Source organism: Dermacentor albipictus, chromosome 2 (assembly GCF_038994185.2).
Source record: "Dermacentor albipictus isolate Rhodes 1998 colony chromosome 2, USDA_Dalb.pri_finalv2, whole genome shotgun sequence".
Classification (NCBI taxonomy): Eukaryota; Metazoa; Arthropoda; class Arachnida; order Ixodida; family Ixodidae; genus Dermacentor; species Dermacentor albipictus.
Window position 1 is genome coordinate 32820118 of NC_091822.1, and position 14858 is coordinate 32834975.

Below are 14858 nucleotides of genomic sequence, written 5' to 3' on the forward strand. Positions count from 1 at the left end.
AGTTCGCGCTGATGCGAAAAAAATTATGGGGTTTTACGGGCGAAAACCACTTTCTGATTACGAGGCACGCCGTAGTGGAGGACTCCGGAAATTTCGACCACCCCGGGTTAACGTGCCCCTAAATCTAAGCACACGGGTGTTTTCGCATTTCATCCCTACGGAAATGCGGCCGCCGTGGCCGGGATTCGATCCCGCGACCTCGTGCTCCGCAGCCCAACACCATAGCCACTGAGCTATCACGGCGGGTATGCGCGTGTTGATGCGAGCCGCAGCACGAAAGTCAATCCGCTCACTACTGCTGCCGCGTTTTCTCACTGCAGCGTTTTGACAGCAAGTTTCCGCGTACATTGAGTGAGATTCTTTACTGTTTGCTTGAGCGTGCTGCGTGACACCATGACTGTTAATTTAGTCAATATTCCTGTGTTTACAAGTTGATACAGCCGATAAAACTACTATCAGGAGAACGTTTTGTACAGCGGTCCACAAGTGTTCTATCGCGATCGATGCTTCGCCTTTCGGCGAAACTGCGGCATTTTTAGTGTGCTTCATTCTACCGTGATCAAGAAGGAGAACGTGGCTTTGCACAAATGTTCTCTAACGAATGCTTTATCCCGACTCCCGGTGGCTCCTTCACTCTCGCTGGCATGAACGCTTAGGCGCATGAGGCACAGATAAGTAAATTATTCTGCTTAAACGCACAAAAGACTTAGCCTATCCTCCCTCAGGTCACCCTTGCACCCCTGTGGGCATGCGTGGTCGCCCCATCGCCATCTCTCCGCTGGTATTCGTGCTCGCTCTTCCGGAGCCCTGATTGGTTTTAAGTAAATGGTGCTGCTGGTCCTGATCCTTCTAAAGCTGTGCCCATTCATGCACTTGCTTAATGATTTGGTGTAGGTTGCTGCGGTTTTCGCTTACCCTGGAATTGTGTTGTCGAACTCTGTCGTCCGTCATGTCTGACGACGCTTGTCATACACCGCTCTCTCGGTCAGCCATTGTTTGCGCTGGTGCCCTCCGTCAGCGAGATCCTGTATCTTCTGCGTCACGGTTGAACGACGTCGAAGACTGGCTGTCATCCTATGAAGGCGTTATCACCCATCACAAACGGGATGAAACCATGAAGCTCCATCACGTACTCTTATATTTAATGGGTGCAGCCAATGTATGGTTTAAAAACGACGAAGTCGACCTTCCGACATGGGCCGACTTAAGCCAAGTTACAAATCAGTTTTCGACCGACCTTTCATGCGACAGCTTCGTGTAGAACAGCGCCAACGAGTACGGTCCCAGCAAACTTATGAAACGTTAGCCGAGCCATATAGGTGACATCGTCGACCTCTCTAAACGCGTCACCTCGGAAACCATGGCGGCGGACAAGGTGCGCCGCAACAGAACAGGAATTTTGGACGATTGAATTTATATTCTTCTCTCTAAGAAACCTCGCAATGTCCTTCCTTCTGTAGCCTGTCAAAGCTTTGTCAAAGTTTTGACGGACTCTGCAGGTAGCATAATCTCAGGCTGAGCCGGACTACTTCAGACGAAGCCATGTCGCGCATCGCACGGCGCCGCACCTTGAGACATTGTTCTCCCAGATAAAAGAGTTCATCCAGGCAGAGGTCACTCGGCAGCTTTCCCTATTCCTCTGCGAGGCAGCCACCTTCGGCACGTAATAAAAGAGCAAATGTTCCAAGCTCAGTGTCCTCCCCGCAAGCTTCCGCCGGTGCCTATACCCGTTTCCTATGGCGAAGTAAATGCGCCCTCCACCTACGCCGGGATTGTCGCGCGGTAACCACTGAATACTTTCGTGCCGTTGCCGAGATCTGGACCCTTGCATCCAGCCTCTCGCTTCACTCAGCCGAGGTACCCACCAAGCATTGGACAATGGCGCACACCCGACAACCGGCCAATTGGTTTTCAGAGTGGTTCACCTGGACATGTCGCACGATTCTGTCGTCGCAGCATGACGCCCTATCGGCAGAGCTTCCAGTCTAGCCCGTACGTTTCACCGTAACCGTTGTCATCTCCGACGGGGCATTGTGACCAGACATACTCGTACTTAGACCACCGACCACTTGGTGACCACGTCGCTCGCAGTTACTTCGATGCCACTCACTTTCGTCGATGTGTCGTCGTCCCCCTAACCCCGAACGGGAAAACTAATCGGTGTAGTTGCCGAAGCAAGAGTTGCGTCGTCGACGAAAATACCAAGGCCCCTCTCCGACGAATGTGATCGACGTATACGTTGACGGTGTCACTGCACCTGCCCTCGTTCCCACAGGTAGAGCGGTTTTTGTCATTTTTGGCAGACTTTGCCCCATTGGTAAAAAAAAAACGATCTCAAGGACACCTAAACACATTTTATGAGTGTTAATACGAAACGATTTATGTCCAATTGAATTTTGCTGAGCATTCCTTCGAGTTCTAAGCTCTTCGCTGGCAGGTGAGCGTGTCGCGACGCTTGGCCCGTTCTGAAATACCCTTCCAGAGGCGCAGTTCTAACGCTGGCGAGAGCTTGCGCGGAGAAGGAGCACCGCGGATAACGCAGGCTTGCGAGAGCAAAGGTGACGTGATGTCGCGGCGATGCCCTCTTCCCTCAGGCAATACCTGGCGCGCTAAGGCGGGCGCAGGTATACTCCCTTTCGCCCGTTCCAGCCAATCGGTCTTTACGTTTCGTTTAGCTGCTACAGACTATATACGCCGGGTTTTTCGCTCAAAGCACCATTTGACGCTTTCGCATCAAAAGTGACGGGACTATTGTGAAATGTTTCACTTCGCACTGCCAGTGCACTTTACCACACCTGCAGCTGCATGCACTTCCCGTGTTGTCATTGATGGCCTACTCTACATCGATGGTTTTCTCTTGCTGTGTTCTTGTTCCCACGACTTTATTTATGTTCCTACGACTTTATAGACTGGGACCTCTTTTCAGCTAATGACGCCTTAATCATTGTTCCTGCGCTTGAGTGAAATGTGCTGCACTTTGCAATGCCCCTTTGTTGATGCTCACGAAAGCGGTGATAAAGTATTCGTTAAAGAAGACATTTCCATTTTGCAATATTTTTCTGCCCTTGCCGCGCTGTCCTGCAACATTGTTACTGATGCAGACACCCTTTTTGCGCCTTCTGCCATGATTATTCGCCGCATAGGCTCACTGCTGCCTTTTGCCCTCTTAGAGGTTCACCATGGCGTCATCAAACTACTCGTACACCCCGAGCAAGTTGCCATATCACCGCACATTGCTTCGTAGGGAATACGTTCTGAGCGTAGACCCATGTATCATCATCGACATGCCAACAGGTTGCGTCACCATTGAGATACATGCGATGATCTGTTTTCCTGTCCAAAACCTGGCGTTTCTCGATGTATAGAATCACTCTATCGCCAACACCGTCACTCCATTCCTGACGTAACTAGGTTCCACTTCCCCGAGGCACGTCTCCCCCTTCTTTGGACTTCCAACCTGTTCCTGTGGTTCCAACGTCAACCGTTTTTCTGTGCATCGACATGGGCACGATTCCGCCGCTGCGACAAAATCCATATCGTAAGTAAGCATCGTAGGGCTGTTTTTTCGACGACTAAGTATGGTCGAAGAAATATATATTCAAGCGCGGCATCGTGCAATGTTGCAGCAGCCCTAGTTCTCGTTAAAAAGAGGCATTGATTCAATTCGATGTCGATTACCTTCTACTTAACAAAATAACTCACGAAGGTGTTTACCCTATACCGAGAATTGACGATACCCTTGACGGCCTCAAAGGCGCGGAGTTCTTCTCTTCTGTCAACTTACGTAGCGGGTATTGGCTAGTCCCCTTAGAGCCAGACAACCAACGTAAAACGGCCTTTGTCCGACCAGACGGCTTATGTGAATGTCGAGTCATGCCATTCGTGTTTTTCAACGCCCCCGCAACTTTCGAGCGCATGACGAGCATGACAAATTTCGAGCACATGCGAGTTTTGTCAGTTGTAAATGTATTTGACAAAGCGCTAAAAAATTCTTACGCTAAGCTCCACATCCTCCTGACTCTGTACATTAAAAAAAAGGCAGTGTTATCTCGGAATAGTTTGCTCTTGGCGACGGAACGGTGCCACGTTGCGCAAATGCAACAATGTGTACATGGTTTATTTTCTTCGGAAAATTGAAATGGCTCCCAAACGATTTTATGGCCGAGCAATCGCCACAGATAGTGAAGGCAGTGACCTCTCCAGGAGTGACGACAACCACGAGTGTAAGTCCGTTTAGATTCAATATGCGTGCAAGATGTCTTCTGGTCGAATTTCTTTTCCAAAAGGATGTGGTGCATCCGCATGCTGCCGTGTCGCGTCGCCACGGGCACAGCCTTACGTCTGTGCTCCTATGTTCTAAATTTTGACAATAACACGAAAACACTGCATTGTTTCCTGGCTGCACGAGAATTTGCATGACGTACTGCACGAAATGCGGGAACCACCTGTGTTTCACAAGCAACTACAATTGCTTCTTTTCGTTCCCCATTAACCTCATAGTTGCATCAATGATTGTGGCGTGCAAATAAACATCTGAGTATGAATCGCACTAAGTCTATCTTTCACCTTCCACTTCTTCTTTATTTGCACGTTGTTGCAAATACGCAACATACCATTTTTTACAAATTGAAACAACAGAAATTCGCTAAAGTTAGTTTCCATGGCAGTTCAGCCACTGTTATGCTTCCCTACAATTCCATGAATAACTTTTTTAGGAAACAAGAAATTGTGCACTAAAGCGTTAATAAGGCCGTGTGTAAGAAATATTCTATTTGAATGATTTTCTTAAAGTTACTTGCGTGGCAACGAACCAATCGACAAAGGAAACATCGAGAATTCCAATGTATTGTGCGGTACTCTCATTATTATGTAATGTAGATACAACACTTGCACATTTACTTGCTCTTTTTGTGTTCTCGTTCCTTGCCAGGTACTCGTTGTACCCGGAGACATATCAGTCGACGAGGATGCCGCCGCTGTTGTGGAGAAGACCGTGAGGCACTTCGGAAAACTTGATATTCTAGTGAGTGCGATGTACAATGTCTGGCGCCTGCTTGCATATGTATTTTAACAAATAATAGTTGGAACTATAGCACTTGGTCAAGGGTAACGATAGGGAATGTTTGCTGATATCATATTTCAGGTCTTTGTCAAAGAATACCACGGTCTTTCAAGAATGATGTTACGTAGTAAGAGTTACATAAGCGTGGTAACGTATGTGTACTGGTGTATTTACAAATGCATTCGCATATAGCACTGCCCAGAACGAGCGGCCCGCGCTAGGATATATCGATTAGACCTCGTCTCTTTATCAAAAATGAGCAAACCTGCTCTGAGGCAATGGGAATAACTTCTCCGTAGGGATGTTTCTGGAACTTGTTTTGTTGTTGTTCTCAGTGCTCATTGTGAATCAGGAAATAATTTCGCCAACCATTCTTGAAGGGCACTGTGTTACACCCTTTATATGGGATCCTTGATTTAGCTTTGATAACGTTGTACATTTCAACCAGTGAGACATCTTTTTACGCGTGCGCTGTTTTGCACTCCGCCACCATCTGAACGCAGCCACCGCCACCGCCGCTCAAATCTGCCACCTTGTTATCAGCAGAAGGACTAGTGATTCACTGAACCCATTAGGTACCAAACTTAGTATTCATTGAGTCAAGTTTAAACGTGGCACATATTTTCTAGTTGGATATATCGCTAGTGAACAGCGTGCCTTCCAGAAAGAACTAGTGAATCCGCGTCTCACATGCGATCAAATTGCGCAGGGTTCAGTTAGAACATAGCACAGATAAAACCATCGATAATGTTCGAGAAACTACCGATACATACCGACGAATCACTAACGCTTAACATTTTGCAGCCAGTCAAAAGCAGTCAACAGAGAAGGATAAACACGTAGACGTGCCAGTGTTTCGCTCTTAACAAGCATAGTTCGGATGCTCCAAACAAAAGACCAAAAAATGGCTGTGGTTTAGCTAAGGTTAAGCCCAGGATGCGAAACATACTAGCCTTTATTTTAGTTGTTGAACCACTGTTTAGCCTGGTGAACTGCTGTTGCTTGGCTATATTTGGTTCGGCTAGACAAAGAAACAACTCATGCAGGCGAGCGCACGAGCTGAGACCCGGCTATGTAGCTCCGCGGCCGCAAGCGGGCGCACGAGTTGAGCCTCCGCTTTTGCAGCTGTTATGACGTCATATGGTAGCTACGCGGCCGCGCGCGGCGCGGCCGCGTAGCTGAGTGTGGTTGTGCGGCTAGTATGCTTCGCATAAAATTAAAGCATGTGTAGTAAAGAAAAAAATGTCACAGAGTACGTTATTGCTGGTAGAAAGGCTTAAGGTGCACAATGTGGACTACATCAGATTGTGGGCGATGCCGTAGATATTGCGTAATGCCGTCAGGCACGACCTCACAGTCCAGTGCGCCAAGATGTCTGTTAATTTTGGAGGGTCCGAAATAACGTCGAAAAAGTTTCTCATTAACCTTCGTCGGCGAATCGGGGTACAAATGGAAACACGGTCGCAGAGTATTCCATGTACTGTCATCGAAAATGGTAGTGTCGGCTGTCCTTCTTTGCTGGTTCTTGATAAGCAGATGGAGGAGTTGCCGTGCTTCTTCGGCGTGCTGCCGAAACGTGGCGACGCCGAGGTTTTCTTCGTCAGTAACCGGTGAAAGCATGGCGTCGAGAATCGTCGTCAGGTTTCTTCCGTAAACCAGCTTGAACGGCGGCATCTGCGTTATTTCTTGGACTGCCGTGTTGTGTACGCAAGTTACGAACGGAATGAAGGCGTCCCACATCTTCTGCTCGAGGTCGTCGTACTTCAAACTAGATGTAAGCATGAAATGGCAACCGGCAAAGCAGATTGGTTGGAAATGGTATTAGTCACAATCTTAAAATGGATGTAGTGCATGTTCGCAACGGTACACGCCACCACACCACACTGCACCACACCGCATCACTCCGCACCACGCCATGCTCTGCACTGGTCATATGGATGCTGCCGAACTTGAAGAAAAAAGCTGGTGGAAGGCGGGATGACAGAGCGCACTGCCCAGCTAGAAAAGAAAATCGCCTCAAGAAGGCGTCCTGCAGTGTAGTGCCATTTCTAGAGGCTACGCGAAACCCGCACCGCGGAACTCACGGACTGCTGGCTTTCACAGAGCACCGTAAACCGCGTCTGACTGCCGAAAGATGGCAGTGAAGTGTATGCTGTCCTGTATGTGCCTTTGAACGTCGCCTATTGCAAATGACAAATGAAACATCAGCGCACTAAAGTTGTAGAATGACAGATATTTCGAACAAATATTAGGAAGAACTGAGAAGCAATATTTTTTTAACGTCTTGAAGGTCGCTGGCAACGGGAGCTAAAAGCATTTCACGCTAAAAAACCACTCAATGTAGGCAATGCTATTCGCTTTCAAACCAAGAAGTAGTGACCTCCTATAGCCCAGGAGAGCGCTTGATTAGGCTTTCCAAACAACGCTGCGGGTAACCGTCCGATGCTTCTTTCCGTGGTTCTGTAAGTCTGACTCATTGTAAGGTCCGTAGCAGCGCCACACAGAAGACGGACAAAAGGAAGGTAAAAACTGCAACACGGTGCTGGCGTCAGTGCCGTGTCAGCTAGCGTTGTGTCAGCGCCATGTCGTTGCTTTTACCTTCCTTTTGTCCGCATCTTCTGCTGCGCTGTTACGAACCTTACAATGAACCTTAACCATGTGGCCCAACTCTAAGCAGTAAATTTTACATCAGGAGAATGCAATAAAAACAGATTGAAATATTTTACGCTCTAGGTTCCTTGTTGAAATATTTTGAATACTAATTTTAAATTTTATTTTGATAATCTCTATGTAATTGCAGATCTATATATGTATGCCGCGTTTCGAAGTATGTATACATCCTCCAAAGAGTTTGACAAGAAGATCGCTCTATTGATGAATAAATGAGCAGATAAATATTCTCTTCACCTAATGGGCGCAAGTAGACCACACGTGTCTTCTCATCCTCGTTTCATTTCTTCGTTTCTATCTTTCCCTGTAAAAAACAAAAGAAAGAAAGATGTGAAGCCCGCCGGCCTGAGAAACTTCAGCGTCATCATTACTTAAGTAGACAAATAATTTTAACAACTGAGACCGAACTTAATAGCTCCTAATCAGCTCAAACAAAGCAAGTAGGGACCAAGGTGCCGCGCTAAGTCTTGCTGTTCAATTTATGTGGGCGTACTGTCTTTTTTTCTTCAGGTAAACAACGCTGCATTAAGGGTGGAAGGATACACAGACACTGCAACGTTGGAGCAGTTTGACAGAGCTTGGAATGTCAACCTTCGTGGTACGCTTTGTATGATTCGGAACGCTATTCCCCATTTGCGTCAAAGCAAAGGTGCGTAATCTATGATTCACCGTCACCCAACAGCTGCCGTGCTTTACAACTATATAAAAACTCCAGTCGTACTCCTGCTGTTGGTGTGACCATGATTTTCCGGATCCTACACGCACACACATATATATAGTATCATAAGAAGACAACAAACAAAGCCATGAAGGACAACACTAGGGAAACTACTTGTACAGTGTAATTAAAATAAAGAAATGATAAATAATGGTAAATGAAATATGATGAAAAAAGTACTTACCGCCGGTGGGGAACGATCGCACGTGTTCACATTACGGGTGCGATGCCCTACCGATTGAGCTACCACGGCGCGGTTTTCCCATCTACATTTTGGAGTATTTGTGTGTTACGACGAGAATTAACCCTGGGAGTATATATATCTTGCAAATTACGCAAGCTCTAATGCTGCTTTGCCTATAGATTTAAAAAAATTCCCAATACGAACGTTTAAGAGGTGCGTTGCTTAAAAATTATATATTAGCCTCAGATGCACAGCGATACTCCTGCATAATTGGGCCTACGCATGCCTAGAAATAGTATTTAGCGTCTATATTTGTGCAATATGGCATAATAGTAGTCGCAGACAAACTTGATCTTGTCGATAGGTTAAACAAATGCATTATAATGAGACTGCTGCGACGGCCTGCTAGTATTAAGCCCACCAAGTACTTCAAACAGTTCCTCTTCTCTCCACGGTCTCAACCACATGCTTCTTCTTTTCTTGACCCGGACGGCGCATGCGAATAAAACATTCCGAGCACGGCGGCGCAGACAATCACAGGGTTCTAATGGATGCAGATTTTGTATGGGCCGTCTTCTAACCATACCGTCTTGTTGCTTCAGCTTTTAGGAGCGCACATGACCGTCTGAACTTCTGAAAAACTTTAATGAGCTTTGCGACCTTCTATAGTTTTCGTGGTCATGTCCGACAATGCACGCTCACGACATCGCCTTCCTTCACCTGAGTGGCCACTCTCGTGGCTGCGAAATGAGCAGATCGGAGTTGCAGAAGATATTGCTTTCGTCATCGCTTCCAGAACTTGTCAGGAGGTCAGGCAGGCGTGTCGACCCACGACATATGCTCGCCCCGAGTGGCCAGTTAACTTCAACTGTGTCGTATGGTATGGTAGTGAACCTATAGTCTAAGTAATATATCGGTAGGCGCCAAAGGCCATGGTTCTGCTTTGTGTCTCAGCGAAAGAGAGATGCCTCGAGTTGATGATCGCTTCGTCCTGTGTCAGCACTGTCTCAAATATTTCAAAGTTGAGCAAGGCTTCGCCGAGTATCTTAGAGCCATGAAGTAAAAAAGAAACAGAGAAAAGGATAAAAGAGAGGAGCAAGAGAGCAGGAGGTGCGAAAACAGAAAAAGAAAAAGTGCGTGGGAGAAAATAAGGAAGCGGACGAACAAAAAGAACTGAATTTATGAAAGATGAAATATGGAATAATACCCGTTGAGCTACGTGGCCAACACTGCGAAAGGGCACGTAGCAGCAGATAGCAGTCCAGCTACGGTCTGGGGCGACGGGAAGCAGAAGGACCTGGAGGTCAGATGGGACAAATGGCGCGTGAAGGCGGTTTCAGTCTAGTGGAGGCTGTGCTTAAGCGGCCGCGGCTGCGACCCGTGAGCCCAGTGGGCACCCTGCCGGAGACGTTAGCTACAGGCCGACGGCGTCGTTACTGAGAGCCTCTGCTACTACAATCCGCAGGACTCACCGTCCTGACTTTCTGACGATATCAGTCATGCACTGGAGGTCGGAGACAGTGGCATCCTCTCCACATATCACCGGCGGGCTCAAGAGTTTTAGTCGGAAACAGCGACAATCAGGCTACGCTGCAATGTCAGCCGACTCAATTTAAATAATTTGAACTTTCCTAGACTTTAAGGCCTAGACATTAGTGACTAGTTTGAATAAATGCTGTTGTGCATAGTTTGTTGTTGACTAGAGTTTTATGCTGCGTTTATAGTGCGTTTCGTTGGTGAGAGAAATATTTTTGTTTCATGCTGAAGCCCAAAAAAGACTTTTCATAACTCAAACATTCCTTCTGTCATGTTTACCACCCTAAGATATTGACAAATTCGCGGCGAAAATTTCACTGACTGGACCATGCCACTTCTAACATCCTCGTCACCCATGGCGCATTCGGTAGAATAAATTTCCATCAGATTCCGTTGTTGCAAAGATGTCTCACAACTTTTCTTCCGAACATGTGAAAGAGCCGTTTTAGGTCAGCTGAGGTTTTTTGAAAGATATAAGCATTGTCCGGATAGCGCTAGGGAGTCTTCTTCGGTTGACGAAATGTGGCATACCGAATGGAAATGCCTCAGGTATCTTGCTTCAAATGGGCTCAAAGGGAACTCGCGAAACCACACGATGAAAAATTCAACATATCAATATCGCTGGAAATCTCCTCCTTGTGTCCATGCCTAGAGCGGGTGGGCGAAGCCCACGCCAGTAACTTCAAAAGGGTTTGTCCTCATTATCGGGATACTTGGTAAAGGTATGGTTGGAGCACTTCCTGCGGTGGCGGCGAACCATTTGCACTGGTCGCACCTATGTATAACCATCCTGACAGTTATACGTGCTTGGCCAGTTGAGCACGACTCTCAGCTGTGTAAACGTATCGCACACTCCACTATGCAAGACCTGGTGATGAGCTCTGAGGGCTACCGCAGTTCAGTATGAATAATTAGCTAGGAGTATTACTGGGTGCTTCACTTCTTGTTGTGAATTAATGAGGGACGAACATGTGCCGACTCTGAGAATTTAGTCGATGTCTACGAATGGGCGTAGATGGGCGACAAGCGATGTGAGTTCCATTGGTCGTCCTCGTGCTATGCAGCTGAATTACGTAGAGAAGTCGTGCTTCAAGACATAGTAAATCCAGTAGTGTTCAGCACAAAGAAACTCTGTCGCCATTAGATGAGCAGTTTTTTTCTTTCTGTCTGCAACTGTCTGTAAATCTTAGCACCCATGCTGTGATCCTCCACAAGCACTGAAGCTTCCTGAAGCGCTCAATTTCTATGATTGCACTGAAGACTTTCGCTGCCGTTGCTGAATGAACTGCTGCTTCGTCAATTCTGATAGCGTCATCAGCATCCATCGAGGCTAACTGTTATAAAGGGTACTTCTCCATTTCTACATTTAGCCAGTATGGACCATGCCCCCATTTGCAGCTGGAAATCCTTTTGTCAAGTGCTACACCACGCGTCAGCAGATCAAATGCATTCTCCGATGCAGTGTAGTATCTCCACCGGGATGGTTCTGTTGCGCACATTCTTTCCGTAATGCAACCAGGCCCCAATTGCTTGCATATTGTGGTCTTCTCGAATTCACAATACAATAATAGAGCCGCTCCGCGTGATGTACTGAAGACGAACGTTACCAACTGCGCGGTTCATGCAGGTTAACAGCCCTGTGCCAACCAATGCTCTACAAGTGCCAAACCTGGTAGAGCAGCTATTGTTATAGGAGCCACACGTAACTTGGCGATAAGCGACAGGGATCATTCAGGCACGTCCGTGACGGCGTAATGCGCTTCTCCGCACGCAGCTGGGCTGGCGTCGCCGAAGACGTGCAACTTGCTGGATAGATTAGCTCGTCCATCAAGAAAGCGAGGAACTATTATGTCCTGAAGTGGCGGAAGCTGTCGGAGCTAGCCTTACCATTCTTCACTAAGGTAGTCGCACAAGGTCTCCACCCAGCTTATTCCTCCTGAACACAGCTCTTGAAATAATATCCCTATGGCCATAGTGTACCGGCAGCGAGTCCAAGTGCATCGAATATTCTGACGCCGTCTGTAAGATAACCCGGTTAGTGTATAAGTTGGCTTTCACGAATACAAGTACGCCGTCTAAAGAAACACGAACATGCAGTGTTGCCAGGTTCCAAACTACGCAAAAACCTTCGACGAAGTGCTGATGTAGTACTATTCTTTGTTTTATTGTGTGATTCTATCTAGCCCTCCACGGGGAACATTAGGTTAGGTGAAATCATGGTCCATTTTTTCCTAATAATTCCTGCCGCCTTCATAATTCCTGATGTGGCTATGGTGGCTATGGTGTAGTGGCTATGGTGTAGTGGCTAGTGGCTGGTTAGTGGCTATGGTGTAGGGCTGCTCAGCACGACGTCGTAGGCTCGAATCCCTGCCAACTCGGCCGCATTTGTATGAGAACAAAATGGGGAAACACGTATGTATTTAGATTTAGGTGCAAAGAACTCATGGTCGTCCAAATTATTTTGAAGTTCCCCACTACAGCATGCATGAAAATGAAATCGCGGTTTCGGCATGTCAAACCCCATTTTTTATTTATTTGTCATAAGTTCCTTCCCTTGACAAAGTTCTTGCGCCGCTTCTTCGATGTTGGAACGTATAACCAGGCTATCTAGGTAAGATGACTCGGCCAGTGTGTTCGCTCTTTGTGCCATGGCCCTAGGTGCCCACTTCCCATTGGTAAAGGATGGTCGCGGTGTGCAGGAATGGGCTCCACGTAGCTGCAAAGAAGACACGTGTCATCCTCCATTCTTGAAGCTGAATGTCCATTAGGTTGCCTTCGGCAAAACGCGAGAAGATAACGTCGTCTCTCTTGTGCTGCGGCACAGAAATCTAGAAGTACGCCTTTTCTACATGGAAGATTACCGCTATAACGTACTCCCTGAAGCACAGAAGTACTTTTCCAAGGCTTTCATACAAGCTGTCTCCCTTTTCAAGGCCCTCGTTGAGAGACCTGCATTCCTTGGCATGCAAGGCTACGTCTAAAAGACGTACCGACGTACGTGATCAATGCTTCTTCTCGGGTGTCTCCTTTATGCATCATTTAATATAGCTTGCTTTGATCTGAAAGAAGTTCAAAGTCCTTTTTCGGCGATACCAGCCCGGACGTATTCCAGTGTGGTGTCATTGTATATCGGCAGTAGCCCTTTTGATTTACTAGGCTGTTACGTAGTTTTTGAAGCCTTACGATTGCAACTTGTCTGTTGTCGGAAACCTAGAAGCTGTCCTTCGAAAGTAAGGCCACTTCATATTGACGTATGCACTTATTTATACTTTTTCCAGGGACTGAATTTTATCTGCTAAGTTAAAATTATCGCTCAATGCAACACGCGCCGACATGATTTGGAACTTACTCGATTGTTATCGTTAATGCTTTCTGTTCTGTATGCTCTCGCCGAACTTTATGTAATCACTTTGTATGCGCGACATGAATTATGCAATAGGTAGAGATTTGTTATTTAGAGATACGTATGCGTGACATGAGTTATGGAAAGCATGGCGCATCAGCGATTACGCTGGAACGTTCGACGACTCATATATATAGCCGACACACTTTGCTCCCATATGAGATTTCAACGATCACCGACTGTGCTAGCCGCTATTGTCGTTATACCTGTGTTACTTGCTTTCACGTTATTAACAATTTTGTCACTGCGTTCTTCACAGTCACAGCAAAGTGACATAGGGTGGAAGCGCTTTTTCTTTCCGTGTACCGAATGGGCTCATCCAACTGAGAGCCTAGTCAAAATCGTAAAGAGGACGCCAATGCTGTTCCGTACCATCGAACTAGCCTCAGGCTGCACAATTTGCAACCGGAGCACTGCTCCTAACCGGTACGACCACAAAGAGCATAGGAAACTTGACTGTCAGCGTGACGGACTGAGCATCGCCTGCAATCATCACACTGCCAAAACACAGTGAGCCAACTATCTGGCGCGGGGTTTCATCCGATCCCGCAGAAACCTGGCTCAATACATTTTGCAGAGTTTCAAACTTCAACGCCTGGATATCTGAGGACAAACTGCTCATGTGTGCTTCTCCTGGGATGACACCGCCAAAAAATTGGTTTGAGAAACGGTAGACCATTCATGGGACCTGTTTATAAAACAACCTCCTAACGACGTTTGCGAGTGTTGTTGGAAGAGAGAGTACCGAACTACTGCTGGCAGCCCGAGTGCAACTGCCCATTGTGACCATCGCCATCTTCACCGAAGAGATGACCCATGTATTCCGGGAAGCCGGCCCGGAAGTGCCCGTGGACAAAAGAATCGCCTTCCTGATGCGGGCGGAAAGCAGTAATTCTTTGCCAGACAGATCCGAAATGCGCTCAAGGTAATAGCAGCCTTTTTTAACGTTGACGACGATTGAACCGTGCCCTCTGCTGTCGGTCGGGACCGAAAGATGGCGTAGGCCTTCTTGGCCGTTAGGCACTGCGGCATCAAGAGTACACATGTTCTGCGTTTTAGAAGTCTGGCCGTTTGCACGCCCATTGTGGCTTCCTGTCCTGGTACCTCTTACACCCACTCAACGCGGCTCTGACCGACTGCAGCTCTTGTCCATCATTCAACTCTTCAACATTACTGCCGAACAGCGCCCCGATGTGTCTTTACGCAAGATCTTCGATCATCTCAACTTGCAGATACTCATACTCTGTCTCTTTGCACCTCAAGATTACTTTATATATATATATAT

General features: G+C 47.1%; 1 protein-coding gene across 1 annotated transcript in view; it reads left to right on the forward strand.

Annotated features, from left to right (window-relative positions):
• The window catches only part of LOC135916588 (uncharacterized), a 56777-nt gene that overhangs the window by 6630 nt on the left and 35289 nt on the right, over positions 1 to 14858 (forward strand). The window contains exons 3-4 of the mRNA XM_070533206.1: positions 4931 to 5023; positions 8243 to 8381. Coding sequence (XP_070389307.1) covers positions 4931 to 5023; positions 8243 to 8381 — 232 coding nt within the window. The remainder of the gene's footprint in view (positions 1 to 4930; positions 5024 to 8242; positions 8382 to 14858) is intronic.